Source organism: Telmatherina bonti, assembly GCF_933228915.1.
Source record: "Telmatherina bonti genome assembly, chromosome: 8".
Classification (NCBI taxonomy): domain Eukaryota; kingdom Metazoa; phylum Chordata; class Actinopteri; order Atheriniformes; family Telmatherinidae; genus Telmatherina; species Telmatherina bonti.
The window spans coordinates 6,262,027-6,281,416 of record NC_136626.1 but is presented as its reverse complement, the minus strand read 5'-3'; the positions used below and the strand labels follow the sequence as shown (position 1 = coordinate 6,281,416).

The window sequence follows — 19,390 nt, the reverse complement described above, 5'->3', positions numbered from 1 at the left end:
AAGGAATAAAAGAGAATTTTAGGCTGCAGGTCTCTGACACCCCGACAGAGGTTTGATTGACAGTTCTAGCCGAAGCCTTGACGGCAAGATGGCCGGGTTTAGCCCACGTAACTACAATTAAAGGTGTTTTGGAGGCTTCTTGGGAAGGTTAGAATAAAGTTTATTAATAATTCTCTTTTCTTCAGCTTCTATGTCAGACATTTCACTGCAGTTTATAAAAAATCCTCTTTCAGAGTGAAAATACAGAAAAACTGTTGGCCTTTAGAAGTTACGAACATGCGTGAGTGATATGAGCTACGTGAAGTTGTCTGTTTAAGCGTCCTTTTAGGGTTATAATGCATTTTTTATTTCAGAATCAGTGAATCACGTAACAGCAGAGTTTTCTCACCAGAACCTGCAGACTCACCTGACCACACGTACCTGGTGGCCTGTCCAGGTCCCGCCCAATCTGTCAATCAATCAGAGACAAGCAGGAATTAGAAAACCTCTGAAGGTGGTGCAGGCCCTTTGGTGTATTACTGTTATTTATTTATTCATTAAAATATTGGAAAAAAAAATAACAGCAATTCTTTAGAAAAGAAAAGGATTTTTAAAAGAATTAACATTTACTTAATTTGATTGAATATAATTCTAAAAAATATGCATTTTTTTCTTTTAAAAAGTCGAGAAATGTTAAAAATAAATGAAAAATTAATTCAAGCCTTTTTAGTTTTACATTACTTATTTCTGTAGTTTATCCATGCATGTTAGTATTAAAATGTTCTGCTAATTATTTACTTTTTACTTATGAAATAGCAATAAACTGAATGGCTGAAGAAATTATTGCATGAGAAATCCTAATAAAAATACTCAAACAATGAAATAACTTTAGTTTCGGTGCAGCAGCAACTGTTTAAGCAGTTTTTCTGACAGGAGGGTCAAACTGAGCATGTGCAGACGATGCAGAATACTGCTAATTTCTGAAGAAAGAAGCTGCTTTAAAAGCCATAAGAGAATCATTTAAAAAATCTATTTAATGTGATAAAATAACTGAAAGGAAAAACAGTAAACTGAGTTTTCTGAATATATGAGAAATAATTTGCTCTGTATTTGTGTTTTCATCTCGAAGTCTTTAGTTTTAGTTTGATTTTCCAAATCAATCATTAGAAAACTGATCGGCTGTCAGGTCAGCAAAGTTTTAATAAAAGTCAGATTATTCTCTAAATATGTAAAGTTAAGTAAATGTCCTTAACTGGACATAACAGCAGGATGAACTTACAGCAGAGAGACAGCGTGAAGAGCAGAATCACATCCATCTTACGAGGTTCAGACAAACTGACCAGATCCAGTCTGAAAACTGCTCTGTTTATACATTAACTGAAGTTTACTGACCGACTGGCTGTTTGTGCATCACACACACACACACACACACACACACACACACACACACACACACACACACACACACACACACACACACACACACACACACACACACACACGCTGCTGCAGTTTCTCTGCTGTCCTGTAGGTGTCAGCAAAGTGAAGCTGCTTCATTCAGACAACCTGGTTTTAAACTCAGAACAACATTAAAACACTCTGATTGGACAAATGAGACAAACTCTGCGCCGGTTTCATCAAATATGAAGGAAAAATCCAGCAAAGTGACTCGTGGGTAATTATTCTACTTCTGCTGTTTAATGCTTTTCATTTTTACAGCCTGTTCATGGTGCAGAACACACAACTGATTCTGTTTCTGGAAGATGATTCTGGCTCGGTTCTGGCCTCACATGATCATGGGACCAAGTTATTTTTAAACCTCTTTTTACTCTTAAATCAACATCCAATCAGCTTCCAATGTTTCTGTCCATGTGACGTTGTCGTGGAATTTATCCGATGAGAAATAAATCTATAAATCAACTGTTTTCTGTTCAGTTTATTGGGCATGTACAGACGTTGCGGGCGAGAGGTCTGGAGAGCTCTGCCCTGCTCAGAGTGTTACAGTGTTCTTTAAGCAGACACAAACAACCTTTGCCTGGCAGCACGAGTCAAAACAACTGCTAGCTTGGAGATAACAACAGTCAAAGCTGAAACAGGCCTTGAACAGAACACTTAGTTTTATGCATGAATCTACTAAAGCAAGCTTACTGAACTACTCTAACTCTGCAGAATATATAACTTGTACTACTTAAAAGAAACTTAATAAATGAGTAACATATTAAAACTACACTATACGCATAATTCCACCACAGACGTTCAAACCGAGGACCAAAACGTGTCAAACCTGATTAATTCTGATCTGTAACCATCAGCTGACCTTGAACTGGACCACCGATCAGAGGAGGGTGTTTATTTATATTCATGTCTCCCTGTGGGCATCACATAGATGGGTCGGAGGTCAGCAGCTGGGACAATGGCTGAATCTCATTAACGATGACACTCAGAGGTGACGCACAAGCTGAGACCCAGAAAGTTCCACAGTCTGGTGCGTTTCCTCTAAACCAGGAGATGTTTTCCCTTTGGGTGACTTCTGCTACAACCAGCAAGTCTACATGGAAAGAGCTGCTCAGCCTGCCTGGGAAAATATAAATTACAACCTTAAATCAGAGGAACTGCACAGAAACGGCCCATTAAAAGCAAAGAAGAGTGATTTTTTTATGTTCTTTTAACCAGAGACAGAATGAACTCAGGATATTTCATGTTTTGTCACCAGCTTCATTTCTGCTACTTAAACTGGTCTCCGTCTCCTACATCTCATCACAAATCCTGGACTAGGAGCAGTTTTACTGAAGAAAGAGAAAAGTTATTTAAAAGCAGGCTGACTTGTCATTACAGATGCATTCTCATCTGGAGAATCCGCCAGACTCGGCCCGATCGGGGACTCCATTCAGTGGGGGGTGCAACATTATTCCCGACCAATACTGCATTCACGCTGCACTTCTCAAACAAATCAGATGTTTTTAAGATCTGTTTCACTTTCAATATATGGACCTGCATCGCGTCCGAGTGGTCTGGTTGATCCGATTCCTATCGGAGCTATTACTAAATTCTTCCACCGCTGACCACGGCTGATGAAAAGGGGGCCCTGCAGAAAAGGTTTGGGAACCACTGCCCCAAACAAAGCTTTCAGTCAGTCTGCAGGAATTTCCTTGTGGGAGGGGGTTAAAGTGGAACTAGTCTCTGAAAAAACCTGCAGTTTGAGTCGGTTCAGTTCTCAGACGGAACCATCATTCATCAATAACTGATCAAACCACATGAACAAGGATTACTGTGGAAACTTTAAGCTCTACTACACAGAGTTACGTCCACAGATGTCACTCCAAACCTTCCTGAGCAGAAAAGGAAAGATTGAAGTGGTGTCATCAGCTTTTCTGGGTTGGGAGGCATCTGGGAAGGACCATGACATGGTGGAAACCTGGACTGTGTTCAGACTAGTCAGTATTCCAGAGTGGAGCCAAGTGCTTAGCGGAGCATCCAGACTGTTGTCGGGAACGAGCTCACAAACCTGTGGTGGTATGGGGTTGGATCAGAGATATATGGAGCCATCATACCGTACCATCATAGCTAAACCTCATACCTTTTGTCCCATAACACACATATCCCAAGAACCAGATTTCTCTCATTTCTAATTAATCACAGAAACGATGGCTCAGATTCTCTGTGTCCAAACTAACCTTTACGTCATGCTGAGAAGTACTGCCGCTACGATGGTCTTCCCACTGCTAAAGGTAAGTTTCTCACAGGTTTCTCTACAGATCGCGAACATTTTGCACTCATAAAACTGACTTGTATTCTCTGACTTGCAGAAATAATCTCAGGTGCAAATCAATCTTTGCACTCAGGTCTGCTTATTTTTTCTTTCAGAAAAAGCTCTGAGAAGAGAAGTCGAACTGGTGGATGAACCGTTCAAAGACATGCTGATAAATTGTTCAGAAAGCGAAAAAACCTAAAGCTGAACCTGCAAGTTGGTAAATATTGAGGACACATTAATGTTGCCTAAAGGTAAAGAACTAATTCAAATAAAAGTAGAAGCTAAAACTGATAAACGGTTAAAATGAATCAAACTATGTCAATACTGAACAAATGTGAATTAAAAATTATAAATAATACAAATACTTGTATACTTAAAATACTTAAAGAAGATGAAAAATGTCACCATTCATCAGCAAAATAAAGAAAAATAACCTGGAAATAAATACAAATGCAATCAGTTTAGTTTCTGCTACCTGACTCCTTAAAAGTTATGCATATTTTAAATATTCTTGTTTTTAGTGTATATTGACACATATATGTCCCAACTGTTAAAAAAAATACTTGTGAAAATGTTAACTTCCTGAAAAATGTGACAGTTTTGTTGGAAATATTTTGCTTCCAGGTTTTCCTGGTTTGGAGGAATTTGTTGGGTTTCTGGAACTTTTCACACGTTATTCGTTCAGACACAAACTGTGTTTCTATTTCTGTCTTTATTTAGTGCTAACAGACATTCAGGAGTTAAACAGTGCAGACGGACAGTTCAGGCTGACTGTCAAACTGTTTAAACAACAAAAGAATTAATTAATTAATCAATCAGATCCTGGTGGAGAATGACAGGAAGGCAGAAGGCACTGGCAAGCATGGAAACAGTAACTATGGAAGCCTGCTCTTGACAAAAGGTTTTCTGAAATCGATGCTGGTTGGTGATGCTTAAAATCAGTTACATCTATTCAGGTCTTAAAAGTCTTCCATTAAAGTTATTATGATTACCTACATCCATTTCAACTTTTATCGCTCAGGATCAATACAAACTAATCTAATCCTTATTTTTCTGTGTTTTTACTACCATGCTGATGTTTAATTATTTTTGGCAGGAATGGGCTTCCATAGATCTGTGTCACAGCTGAACAAAATGCCTCATTTCATCACAACGTCTTTCCTTCCGGGTTTCAGATATAAATTAATCAAACTATACTGACGACGCTACACACAACAACAGCAACACACACGGAAAATAGAAAATACGTTCTGACCCACAGTTTCTACGACTTTTACACCAGAAACTTACAAAAATATCACATCGTCATGAATTTAGAGTTCAGCTGCTTTCTGACCTTATCAGCAACATGTGAAAACAAAGACGGATTTAACTTTTGGTTCTTTACTTTAGAGCTTAAACTAAAAGAGATTATCTTAAATGTATTGATGATCAGTTATCAGGAAGGTTTCTGAATGAGAGTTTCCAATGTGCCAAAACTTGCAGTCCCCCCTTCATCCACTAGGGGCTCCAAAACAGAGCAAATCCCCATAGACTCCCATGTTAAAAAGACCAACTTCACAGCAGAAATAAACATGTTTACAGCTGAAATAAACATGTTTACAGCCTGGTACAAAAATGTTTAGGTTTAATAGGTCAGGTTTACCTTCATGACAACTGGGGGGGGGGTTAATTTTTCTAAACTCCGTTTAAAAGTAATTTCATTTTAAAAGTCTGCATTATTGCGGGTGTATCCTTTTGATTGACAGGTACCAGATCTCCCGCTTCAAACAGAAGGAACGTCAAACAACTACAGTTTTTTTGCTGGTTAACGGCATGACTTAGCTTTAGTCCACCTATCTCCATTACCTGGTTAGCTCTAGTTAGCTCAGTTAGCTAAGTTAGCTCTTAGCTACAGGTAGGTCAGAGTTTGATAAATGTCAATCATCCACTCCCACGCTCGCACCACGGAGAGGTGACGGCTCCTGTTGGAGTCAATGAGGCCTCATGAATGGGAAGGAATTAGATTTTTGGGAATGATGTGGTTCTGATGGCAGTTCAGGTATCGAGGATTAGAATGACGCTCCTGGAAGGTCGCTGTCCTGCAGGTTTTGGATATTTCCTCCAGCAGTACACCTCAGTCAAATTAATGGATCAACATGTTTGAGCAGCACTTGACATGGAGAATCAGGTTGTTGGAGCAGGAAAACATCTAAAACCTGCAGTACTGGATCCTCAAGGACCACAGCTGGACATCCCTGACCTTGGAGGTTTCTTCGTAAAGGAGGAAAGTATCGAATCGGTGCAGAATGGCAGTGATGTATCTGTGTTAAAAAGCTCTGGTTTTATCAGTCGATGTACGTTCCTACCCTCACCTGAGGTCATGAGCTGTACTGACCGTAAGGACAAAATGGCAGCTAAATAAGTTTCTTCCACATGGTTGCCGGACTCTTGCAGAGATAGGGTAAGACACTTAGTCGTCCAGGAGGAGATCAGAGTAGAACTGCTGTTCCTCCTGATCCAGAGGAGCAAGATGACGTCGCTCAGGCACCTGGTCAGGACGACTCCCTGCTGAGGTTTGTTGGAGACCCCGGGAAGACCAAGGACACGCTAAAGGGGCTATGTCTCTCAGCTGGGCTGGTGATGCCTGCGGAGCTTGAAGAGGCTGTAGAGAGGGATGTCTGGGTCTTTTTGCTTCGCTTGCCAAGGCCTGACCACAGATAAGTGGAGGACAATGAATGGATGGAAAAACTGGTCCAGTTAACTCCATCCATCGATTTTCTTAAATGCTTATTTCGATCGAGGCTCACAGGAAAGCTGGAGCCTTCCCAGCAATCACTGAGCAAGAAGCAGGCATACCCTGGACAAGTTTCCAGTCCATTGCAGTTAAATGCAGATGATTTCATTTAAAAAGCATTCAGTCATGGCTTCCTTGGCTTGCTGAGTCCAACCTTAATAAGTAATGGCTTTTAGTTTATAAAAAAAGGTCAAAAGTTTGTGTTGAATTTTTATATGAAACAAACCTTTTTTCTCATTTTCTTTGACTTTTTTTCTTATATTCACAAAAGAAAACTAGCCTTGGTTTACAGGCACAAAATATTTCCTCTAATTGCAACTTTTCTACTTTTTTTTTTTTTTTAAACCAGGGTTATATTAAGGAAAATTTAATGACTACATTTAAATAGATTCCTCTCAACATTTTCCTCATACTTAATTGTTTCTCCAATCTTTATCTTTTTACGTTGAATCAACATAGGTAGCAGCTGAAATTTAACTCATTTAAAACTTGTGGAATTAGAAAATGAACACTTCAGATGATAAAATACACATTTCATTTGGCAAAAACAATAAACAAGCAGCTGAACTCTGAAGTCGCAAATGGTTTTCCACACAGGACAGTGGAGAAAACATTTCCATGAATTAATTTGTATATCTTAAATATTTGACAGGTGTGTGTTTAAGCGCTACGTGTTCTAGCTGTTCCTAAAGGGTGAGTAAAAAGTCTGAATCTTCTACCAGGATCAATAAAAACTTCTATGAGGCTCAGAACTTCTGCTCAGGAACCTTCATGATGCCTCGAATCGCATCGGTCATTCACTACGAGAACTGCTATCAACCTTCCGGACGCTCCACTCTGTGTTTGTCAGGATAATGTTCAGTATCACGAGGATATTTGGAAGAAATCTGCTGAACCAGGTTCTGGTCGGACCCGTTCTGGACTCAAACGGGGACCATGTTAATCCACAAACCAGCTGCATGTGAGATGCAGCAGTTACACCCTCCTGCAGCTGACATGGTGGCTCTGACTGAAGGTTGTGGACTACAAACAGAATGTGGACTTCCTCTAAGGGTTCTCTGGTTCCAGTTTAACCAGTTTGGAAGTCTCCATAAGTGCTGTGAGACCTGATCAGCTGAAGTCTGGAGACGACGTTGCATGTGTCTCCTGTACAAACAGAAACTCGTACACCTTGTTTAGGATGAGGAGGTGACGTTCCCCGAGGTCGTCTCCTTCGGCGAATACTCCGCCTCCTCCTTGTTGGGGTGGGAGGAGTTATCAGACTTGCTGCGGCTGAACTCGGCACCCATGATTGGCCCGGTGAACTTGGCTTTCGGCCGGATGCAGGCAGTGCAGCAAAGCAGGGTCTTGATGAACGCCCGGCGCATCTCGTTGCTGGTCAGCGTGTAGATGAGCGGGTTCATGGCGGAGTTGAGAACGGCGAGCGCCAGGAACCACTCTGCCTTGTAAAGGATGGGGCAGCTCAGCGTCTCGCAGGCCACATCCAGCAGCAGGAGGATGAAAAGCGGCGCCCAGCAGGCGATGAAGCAGCTCAGGACGATGATGACGGTCTTCAGCAGAGCCATTGACTTCTCTGAGCTCTTGCTGTTGGCGCTTGCATTGCCGCGGCCGTTGGACACTTTGCGGAAGACAAGCTTTCGGCTGCGAGTGCGCACCAAGGCGTAGATACGAGCATAGAGCACCACGATGGCCATGAGGATGATGCTGAAGACGGTGGTGCAGAACAGGATGTAGGTCTTGTGGTAGAGCGGCAGCACCGTGGAGCACTGCACCATGTTCTGGATGCAGTTCCAGCCCATCACCGGCAGCCCCCCCAGCATCGCCGCTATCATCCACACTGTGCTGATGAGCAGGAACACACGACACGTGTTGCCATTGTTGTGCAGCTTCATCTTCAGCATGGTGAGGTGGCGCTCGATGGCGATGGCCAGCAGGCTGAAGACGGACGCCGCCAGTGCCACAAACATACTGCCCTCCCTGAAGAACCACTGCGTGGGCGTCAGCTTGTAGGTGTTGGCGCCCGACAGCAGGATATTAGCGGTGTAGACGACACCTGCCAGCAAGTCGGACAGAGCCAGGTTCCCGATGAAGTAGTACATGGGCTTGTGGAACTTCTTGGTCCTCCATATGGTGGTCAGGACCAGGATGTTCTCCAGGATAATGAAGCAGCACACGATGATGAAGACCACCGAGTCTGCCTTCAAACCCGAGTCCTGCTGGGTCTTACGGATCTTGCCGGTGTAGTTGTAGTGTTTTGCGATCAGGTCGGAGTAGCTGGGCTCAGCCATGGCCTGCAGCTGTAGCAGGAGTCCAGCAGGGGGCGCTGTGTCCTCAAACTTCAGTCTTTCATGTCAGGGGGTCACCCTGAGCAGGAGCGGAGAGAGTCCTGCAGACGGAGGCGGACATGGTCCTGCAAAGATTCCATAAAGTCCTTAATAACAAATCAGCTTGTTAGAGGACAACTTAAAAATAAATATTAGTCTCATAGAAAAACAAAAGCAGCATCTAAAGTAACAGAATTATATAAACTTGTCTTTAATCTGCAACTTTAGATTTAGAACTTTAGTCTAAATATTTACATTGAATTGGCAAAAAGTTCAACTGAAGCAACTGAAATATTCATCAGATCCTGTAAAGAGTTAATCAGACGTTTCTAATCTTATTTAAAATCTCATTTATTAGTCTTGTTTGGTGTAACACACACCCAATGCGTCTTTTTAAATTCAGATTAAATTATATTTTAGTTTAAAAAAATTATTTAAAAGAAAATGTAATTGTTTTCTTCTATAAATTCACTCAAGAATTAATAAGAAGTTACATTGTGAGAGTCAAAAATCTGAAAAAGTGTGTAAACCGGTCTGTAGCAACTTGGACACAATTCTTTTCTCACTAAAATCAAAAGAAAGAATAAATTAAAAAAACTGTTTTACTTTTATTTTCTATCAAATTTTTTAATTTATTTTATTACAAGAGTAGCTGATTTATATGTTTGGCACTATGGAGCTACCGTACTGTAATCCATCAAACTGATCAGAAAAAGTTAAACTGATTTCCCTCTGATTTACTTAAATAAGCTGGTTGAACATTTTGTTTAAAAGATCAAACTGGGAGTTTCTTGTCTTTCAGTCTGAAACCACTGATCCATGAAAACCACGTATTAAGTCTAACAGCTCATTTCTGCCACAAACAACCTCATCTTTCATTTTTAGCTTTAAACTACAATAAACGCACAAAATCAGAAGCATTTTTTCATTCTAAAGAGAATAAAATAAAATATTCTTTTATTTCACTGAAATTAACCAAACTTTTGCTTTTCTGATGTTTCTAGTAAAAAAAAAAAAAACTCAAAAACGTCTATAAAAACATTTAATGGCAGAAACCAGATCATCTCATATTGATTTATTCTAACAGTAAAATGTTTGCAGGCTGTAAAAAATTCATCATTTCTACTTTTTTGCTGATAAGTCCGGCGGTTTTTCTGCTCTAAGTTTGAGTCTTTTAAAGTTTTTCTTCTAAAATCAGATGTTTCCCATCAAACTGACCTGAGTTCAGCAGAACGAGGCTCCTCAGACCTGCAGCTCCCCGACGTCAGACTTCTTTTTATTTTATTTTATTTTATTTCCAGGAAATAAAAAAGCTTTTTTTCTGAGGTTCTGTTGAAGCTTCGCGTCGACGCTCCGATGATGGAGCAGTTTTCACCGACAGAAAAGCGGTTTCTTCTTCTTTTTTCTGCCTTCAGAGTCGCTGCGGTCCGACAGCACGGGGAAGGGGAGCGAGACGCGCACGCAGAGCGCGCGCACACACTGAGGATGAGGATGGCGGGAGGAAGATTCTGCCCTCCTCCTGCTTCCCTAACGGTGCGAGGTGTCCTTAGATGGATGGATGGATGGATAGATAGATAGATAGATAGATAGATAGATAGATAGATAGATAGACGGACAGACTACCATCTTCCAGTAGAAGTGATCTTAAACCTGAAACCACTCTGATTTCACTGATTTCTTATTAACGAACCTGTACAAAATGTCCATGGAGCCACTCACTCTCATGGTCACACTCTTGATCTGGTTGTAACATCTGGTATTGAGACTGATAAGCTCAAAGTATTTCCTCAAAACCCTGTCTTGTCCGATCACTTCTTGTTAACCTTTGAATTCACTTTATTTGATTACTCACTGACCAAAAATAAATTCTACTATATTAGATGTTTATCAGACAATAATATTACAAAATTTAAACAATCAATTGAATCAATTTTTTCACCTCTACCATGTGTTAGCATGACTGAGAGTCCCCCTTTAAGCCTTACTCCTGCTCAGATTGATCAACATGCTGATACTATAACAGCTTCAATGCGTACAACCTTGGATAATGTTGCTCCCCTAAAGAAGAAGAAATTAGGTAAGATTATGAAGGCTCCCTGGTTTAATTCCCAGCTTCGAGCTCTAAAACAGGCATCAAGGCGTTTGGAAAACAGATGGCGTTCATCAGGACTAGAGGAGTCTCACTTAACCTGGAAAGAAAGTTTAATTGTCTACAAAAAAGCCTTACGTACGGCAAGAACAGCTAATTATTCATCATTGATAGAGGAAAACAAAAACAACCCTCAGTTTCTTTTCAGCACTGTAGCTAGGCTTACTAGGAGCCGGAGCGCTGTGGAGCCATGTATTCCTTTCTCACTTAGCTGTGATGATTTCATGTATTTTTTCAGGAATAAAATTGACACTATTAGAGATCAAATTCACAATACTGTTCCTTCTACCTATAATGTTGAGCCTGTTGTGGTCTCCGAAGCATCCTTAGAACCAGGATCTGACTTGTGTCTAAATAGTTTCTGTCCTGTCCAACCCTCTGAATTAACTAAAATAATAGCTTCATCTAAACCATCCACCTGTATCTTAGACCCTCTCCCAACGAGCCTCTTTAAGGACATTTTCCCTTTAATTGATACATCACTACTAAATCTTATCAATATGTCTTTAGTGACAGGATATGTACCACAATCATTTAAAACTGCTGTAATCAAGCCTTTACTTAAAAAGCAATCTCTGGATCCAGAGGTGATAGCAAATTATAGACCTATATCTAATCTCCCGTTTATGTCCAAAATTCTGGAGAAAATAGTTTCCGCTCAGCTACATGCCCACCTGAGCAAAAATAATTTATGCGAGGAGTTTCAGTCAGGATTTAGAGCTCATCATAGTACTGAGACAGCATTGGTGAAAGTTACTAATGACCTTCTTATGGCCTCAGACAAAGGACTTGTGTCCGTACTTATCTTGCTTGATCTTAGTGCTGCATTTGATACAGTCGATCATAACATTCTGTTACAAAGACTAGAACAGGTGATTGGAATTACAGGTACAGCGTTAAGCTGGTTTAAATCATATTTATCTGATAGACTTCAGTTCGTTCATGTAAATGACAAGTCCTCCTCCCAAACTACAGTAAGTCATGGAGTTCCTCAAGGTTCTGTACTTGGACCAGTACTCTTCACGCTATATATGCTCCCTTTAGGCAAAATTATTAGACAGCATGGAATAAACTTTCATTGTTATGCAGATGATACACAGATATACTTATCCTTTAAACCAGATGAAACAAATCAGCCCAATAGGCTACAAAATTGTCTCATAGACATAAAGACTTGGATGTCTAGAAATTTTCTCCTCTTAAACTCAGATAAGACTGAAGTAATTCTCATTGGATCTGAAAAACTCAGAGCTAAATTTTCCAGTTTTGTAATGAACCTGGATGGCATTACTTTAGCTTCCAGTGCTACAGTGAGAAACCTTGGAGTAATATTTGACCCTCACCTGTCCTTTGGCCCACATATTAAGCAGGTTACTAAAACAGCCTTCTTTCATTTACGTAATATAGCCAAAATTAGGGACATTCTGTCTCGGAGTGATGCAGAAAAACTGGTTCACGCTTTTGTTACTTCGAGACTAGATTACTGTAACTCTCTATTACTGGGCTGTCCTAAATATGCCCTGAAAACCCTTCAGCTGATCCAGAATTCTGCAGCCAGAGTCCTGACCAGAACCAGCATGAGAGATCATATTTCTCCAGTTTTAGCCTCTCTTCATTGGCTGCCTGTTGAATCTAGAATAGAATTTAAAATCCTTCTCCTTACATATAAAGCCCTCCACAACCAGGCACCACTATATATCAAAGACCTCATTGTTCCTTATATACCAAGTAGAGTACTTCGTTCGCAGACTGCAGGCTTACTTGTGGTTCCTAGAGTCTCAAAGAGCCGAGCAGGAGGCAGAGCCTTTGGTTATCAGGCCCCTCTCTTATGGAATAAGCTCCCAGTTAGTGTTAGGGAAGCAGACACCCTCCCCACCTTTAAGACTAGGCTGAAGACTTATCTTTTTGATAAGTCCTATAGCTAGGGATGGTTAGCATCCCTTAGTTATGCTGCTATAGGTTTAGACTGCTGAGGGACATTTCCTGATACACTGAGCTTCTTTCTTTTTCTCTTTATCTCTTTCTTTTACCCCCCCCCCCCCCCCCCCCCCCCATAACAGTGTTGCATCATTAACATGTATGTCTCCTGTCTCAGCAGGTCTCCCTGGCCGGGAGTAGCAGTTCCTGTTGTCTGTTGTCTTTCTGTCCTCTTCCCCCCACACAGCAGAGGCAGATGGCTGCCTGTCCTGAGCCGGGTTCTGCCGGAGGTTTCCTTCCTGTTAAAAGGGAGTTTTTTCCTTCCCACTGTTGCCAGTGTGCTTGCTCAGGATGGGAGATTGAGTTGGACTCAACTCAATCTGTTGGTTTCCTTATATAGGCTGTTATGAATTGGCCTTCATTATGTTTTCCCCTCTGTCTGTAAAGCGTCTTGAGATGGCATTGCCGTGATTTGACGCTATATAAATAAAGTTGAATTGAATTGAATTGAATACATGCACATCCAACTAGCCTGCAACAGGAACGGATTGCATCAGCATTCTTAGTTTTCATGGTTGCAGCATGAAATGACATCTTTGTGCACTTTTCCCTTTTTATTTAGGAAGAAGACCAGTTGGAAGGTCGGCGGATCAATTCCTCTGACTACACATCTTGTACATTGCCATAGATAGAAAGTCAGCTCATCCACTAGTGGGCAGTGCTGAGTTCAGAGGTCAATCCCACATTTTGACACAGGTCAGTAACAGTAACGCACCACTTTCAAGTCATTTACAACTGTCCAAACAAAACAGAAGAAGAAGAAAACCACAATGTTTTTTTATGTTCTCAATTTCTGTCTTTTTCAGGTTCTTCTTGTTTGGCGGTTTCCTCATCATGTTATTCTTGTTCCTCTTCTTCTCTGGTTCTTCCATTTGACGGTCAGTTATTCAACCCAACGCTGCCCGTGATTTCTGGTGGTATTGCTCAGGGTTCTGCTTCAAGTGACGACAGCGGATCTCTTTGAAAATGGACCGAAAATGGACCAAATGATGTGTCTAACGACGCAGGAGATGGACAGATAGTTTCATCCATCTCCTGCATTTCCTTTACTCAGAGCCTTGTTGAACACAATCTGATTTTTGTCATCTGTTCCTAATACCAAGACGCAGAAGGACTCTTTAATAACTTTGACATATTTGTTTATTGTTATAGACACTCAGATGCATAAAATCAGTTTAAAAACCAGTAAAAGAAACATGTTAAAATGTGCAGGAAGGGTAAAAAAAAGCCTAAAAGGTTCCTCACATGGTAGTAAATATTAAATATCCCCTCTAAAAATTGATGATTTTTTTGTTAAATTTAGTAAAGATTTCATATTCTTAAAAACGGCTTTTTATACCATCTTTTCATGGTTCAGATCTTCATTTGTAGTTCCTGTTGGACAGTTTGTAGTTCCATGACTCTCACCGGTGAAACTTAAACTTCATTTCACTACAAACCCATAACAGCTAAACCTCCTTTAACTGCTTAAGAAGTGCTCCTGATGGTTGTCTGCTTTTGGTTTCTTAGAGGCTGTTTGGCTTCTCTACATCTGTCGCAGTTTGTTGTGCAGTTACTTTAGATGCCTTTTGTGTCTCTATCTCCTTGTTCCCCCTCATCAGGTCCAGCATTAGATGTAATTTAGTAATATCCAGAGTCATTAAGGTTCCTTCTGCGACGCAAATCTGTTCCGCACAAGACAATCAAATGATCATTTTCATTATGCTGAACAAATATAAACAAAAGGTCTAGAAAAATCTATTTCTTGATCTCTTTCAAATGGTTTTCATTCATTATTTCATCAGGATAAGTTGGACTTCAGTTGTAAAAAATGATCTTATCAAAAGGAAGTTGATGTCATGATAAAATGAACTGAAGAAACCATGAAAACGGGTCAGAAATATGAATAAACTGGGCAGATTTGTGCTCTAACAGGTGTGAGTCCTGCCAAACTCAGAGATGAAACATTCAGAAAATAAAAGGGCTGGTTTGGTGCTTCGGATAAGAAGTCTCGTCACTGCAGGGCGCGCGGACTTCCCAGCAACCGCACACCTCGATGGACTGATGGCATTTTTATCTTTATTAGAGAGGTGCATCGAGGCATCAGCTCTGTGGGATGTCTGTGCTGCGACCTCGCTTCCTGTCCAAGCAGCTCCATTGTTCCAGACCTGCAGGTCAGCTGCTGCTCTTACTGGAACTGTTAAGTAGCCATGGTAACGGCCAGTCAAAGTCACTTCTGTTGGCGATAAATTCCCTCAGAATCACATAGATGAGCATCTTTTCCAGATCTTTCCCGTTTGTATTTGATGGAAAACACACTGTCTTTCGCCCAAAGCCAGCTGGGATAGGCTCCAGCTTACCCGCCACCCTAAATTGGATTAAGCGGTTTAGAAAATGAATGAATGAAGGAAAACACACTTGAAAGACATAAAATCTAAAAAACTCTAGTATGCTTGGAAAGAACAGCACTTGAGTTATGATGTTGTTATTTCAGGAAAAAACAAAAAGCTTGGCTTAGCTCATTGAGGTTTGCAGCTCTGAAGGCCTCAGCAGACCCTCTCAGTCAGGTTGAGGTCTGGACTTTAACTGGATCATGTCAATGTCTTGATTCTGTTTGGGATCATTGTCCTGATGCACAAGACAGTTTTGGAAAGACTCACATCCGACTGGAGAAGAGTTCACAGTTCACTGAATGACTGAAAAGTGTCCAGATCATCATCCTTCCACCACCGTGCTGACAGCTGCTGTGAGGCGTTAAAGGACCAAACATGTCCATGCTGCTCGTTTTAAAAGTCATTCATTCATCATTCATAACCATTCATGGATTATGACCGCTTAATCCATTGAAGGGTCGCGAGGAAGCTGGAGCCTATCCCAGCAGTCTTTGGGCGAAAGGCAGGGTACACCCTGGACAGCTCGCCAGTCCATCGTGGGGCCACACAGAGACAAACAACCACTCACACTCATTCCTACGGGCAATTTTAGAGTTACCAATTAACCTAACATCATGTCTTTGGACGGTGGCAGGAAGCCGGAGAACACGGAGAGAACCCACGCATACATGGGGAGAACATGCAGACTCCACACAGAAAGGCCACTGCCCCAAACCTTGCCTCGTTTTAAAAAGTCTGTGGCTTATTCCAATGCAGCTTTCCCATCCTAAAGTGTGCCCCGACATGTACTTTTTCTCTCCTGCAACTTCCCAACAAGCCATACTGGCCGAATGTCTTTCTAAGCATCTGCGGATGCATTCACGCCACTTTATGGTCTGCTTTAATTGAATCAGGATCTGCTTCCATGGAAAGTTAAGTTCATTTGGTGCAGTGTGAATACTCATCCACTCTGTTGTGGACCAGAGAAGCAAACTCTGGTCTTCTTGAAAAGCTCGGGTCTCAGTTCACTTGCAGGTGAACCCTGGTGAGGTTCACTAGTGTAAGAACAAAAGGACCGTCCAGGGAACCAGAGTCCTGTTAAGTCTTGGACAATCAGTGAATACGATTTTCTTCTTTCTTCTCAGTCAGTGGTCGAGTCTTCCGAGCCATCCTGGTATGAAACCATAACATCTAGCATGCTAACTGAGACCTGGATGTGTAGCTCTTACCACGAGTTTGCATGATCTGATCTTGGACTTTCTGGTCCACTGCTGGGAACGATGGAGTCTAGATAGTTTGGAAATGATCTAATAAACCTTCCCAGACTAACACAGGAACCAACCTTCCGACTCTAAAGACTGAAATCAACGTTTAGTTATTAATGTCCGAAAGACTCTTGGTGACGGAGCCCTGTGTCTTTAATGTAGGTCATTAATAATATTATGGAATATTAATAATTAATAACTAAGCTATCTTACCACTCACTAACAGCAGCCATCTTGAGTGTTTTCCATTTGTGAATAAAGGACTCTTTATAACCCTTCTCAGACCGATGGGCAGCAACAGTTCCTTCCCTAAGATTATTGATGATGTCTTTCCTCCTTGTTAGCAGACCTGAATGCTGCTGAGAAGCTAAAGCCCGTTTCCACTGATTCAGTTCGGTTCAGTTCGGTACGGTTAAGAGCTTTCAGGTACGCTATTTTCCATTGTAAAACCATGTTATGGACCCGGGCCAAACCAAACCAAACCGCACCATTTCTGGTCCGCCTCCAGTTGTAGACACATAGAAAATGGCTTGGTATGGTTAGGCGGAGCAGCTGGCGTCACACGATACAGTCCGTTACCTAGCGGACACTAAAACGTTTGTCTACAGTGAAAGTAAGCACAAACAAACGCAACACTGCTGTTCAGCCCACGGTAGGAGAATAAAACGATCCCTGCAAACAGCAGTAATATCTGAGCTACAAACTGTGGTTGTTTGTCTACTTTGTTGTTTGTAGCGTCGCATTTGATGTTGTTGTGCTAGTGTGACATCATGCTAGCCATTTCCTCTAAACCCGGCATGCACAGCGGCGGTCTGACTCAAACAGCAAGACGCCATGCTAGCCATTTCCTCTTAACCCCGCATGCACAGCGGCGGTCTGACTCAAACAGCAAGACGCCATGCTAGCCATTTCCTCTTAACCCCGCATGCACAGCGGCGGTCTGACTCAAACAGCAAGACGCCATGCTAGCCATTTCCTCTTAACCCCGCATGCACAGCGGCGGTCTGACTCAAACAGCAAGACGCCATGCTAGCCATTTCCTCTTAACCCCGCATGCACAGCGGCGGTCTGACTCAAACAGCAAGACGCCATGCTAGCCATTTCCTCTTAACCCCGCATGCACAGCGGTGGTCTGACTCAAACAGCAAGACGCCATGCTAGCCATTTCCTCTTAACCCCGCATGCACAGCGGCGGTCTGACTCAAACAGCAAGACGCCATGCTAGCCATTTCCTCTTAACCCCGCATGCACAGCGGCGGTCTGACTCAAACAGCAAGACGCCATGCTAGCCATTTCCTCTTAACCCCGCATGCACAGCGGCGGTCTGACTCAAACAGCAAGACGCCATGCTAGCCATTTCCTCTTAACCCCGCATGCACAGCGGCGGTCTGACTCAAACAGCAAGACGCCATGCTAGCCATTTCCTCTTAACCCCGCATGCACAGCGGCGGTCTGACTCAAACAGCAAGACGCCATGCTAGCCATTTCCTCTTAACCCCGCATGCACAGCGGCGGTCCGACTCGCCTGGATTGGCGGGACCGTTCTAAAACATGTGAACCGCCCAGTGGAAACGGCCAAACTGAAAACTACAGTCGATCACTCTGATGATGATCGTTTAATCAGCTCATTGATTGGCTGCAATGAGAATACTTCACACTCTGATTTGGACTTTTACTTCCACTGGGATCTTACTGGGTCCAGTGCTGCTTGGACATGTGACCAGTCCACAGTTAGTTTCTAGTTTGCTGAAAGTGGAGCTGAGATGAACAGAAGTGTCGCGGGTGGGGGGGTGATGGGGTTTCTGGGTAACAAAGGCCTCTTTCCTCTGAGCTGCTGACTGTATTCAGGCGCTGCATAGCTGAGCATCACCATGGCAACGACTGGAGGGAAATGAGAAGGCAGCAGAACAACTCTGAAACTAAAGACCAGAAAACTCACAGGGAGAAATAAGTGAAGCAGGAGAGGGTTGGTTAAAGAATCAGTCGGTTTTAAGGATGAGTTCAGTCCGAAGTGACGCAGCCCAATGTTTCCATGGAGACGGGGATCAATGTGGACTCAGGATCAAGTCCAGGTCTTCACATCGGCTCCGGTCTGAATGAATGTGTAACCTTAATGGTTCTGACTGGTTTCTGGTTTTCTGGTTTTGATCAGGGTCATTTTTTGTTTTTTGTTCCACCTCTGCTCTTCGTCTCCTTCACCATCCCAACCCTAAACCCTGTCTACATCTTTTCTGTGGTCTCAGTATGGGTCCTTGTCTCAGCGACGTATGGGCCCTGGTCTAAGCGCCATATGGGTCCTGGTCTCGGCCACGTACAGGTCCTAGTCTCAGCACCGTATGGGTCCTGGTCTCAGTACAGGTCCTGGTCTCAGCGACGTACGGACCCTGGTCCAAGCGCCATATGAGTCCAGGTCTCATTGCCGTACGGGTCCTGGTTTCGGCCCCGTACAGGTCCTAGTCTCATTGCCGTATGGGTCCTGGTCTCAGCGCCATACGGGTCCTGGTCTCGGCGCCGGTCCTCTTGGGTCCCTAACTTTCAGCTGCAGTGAAACTTTAACTGCTGAACATCTGCAGCCTGTAATTATGGTTTGGACGGACCGAGTGTGTGTGTGTGTGTGTGTGTGTGTGTGTGTGTGTGTTTGAGTGTGTTTAAGTGTTTAACAGGAAAGCATTAGCCAGCTTCTTCCTCTCCGACTTCCTGTGATGTGATTGGTCGTTTCCCCGGCGGTGAGGAATGTGGCAGCTCGCCACCGTTGCCCTCAGAGAGGGGGAGGGGGGGGGGGGGGGGGGGGGGGGGGGGTGACGGATGTTTCTGTTGT

General features: G+C 42.6%; 1 protein-coding gene across 1 annotated transcript; it reads right to left on the bottom strand.

Annotated features, from left to right (window-relative positions):
* Positions 1-7,456: 7,456 nt before the first annotated feature.
* s1pr1 (sphingosine-1-phosphate receptor 1) lies at positions 7,457-10,150 on the bottom strand. The gene is made up of 2 exons (XM_079244787.1): positions 10,049-10,150; positions 7,457-8,916 (listed from the first exon to the last, which is right to left on the bottom strand). Exon 2 carries the CDS (start codon positions 8,792-8,794, stop codon positions 7,682-7,684), a length of 1,113 nt encoding a protein of 370 aa, XP_079100913.1. The 5' UTR covers positions 8,795-8,916; positions 10,049-10,150; the 3' UTR covers positions 7,457-7,681.
* Positions 10,151-19,390: the final 9,240 nt, after the last annotated feature.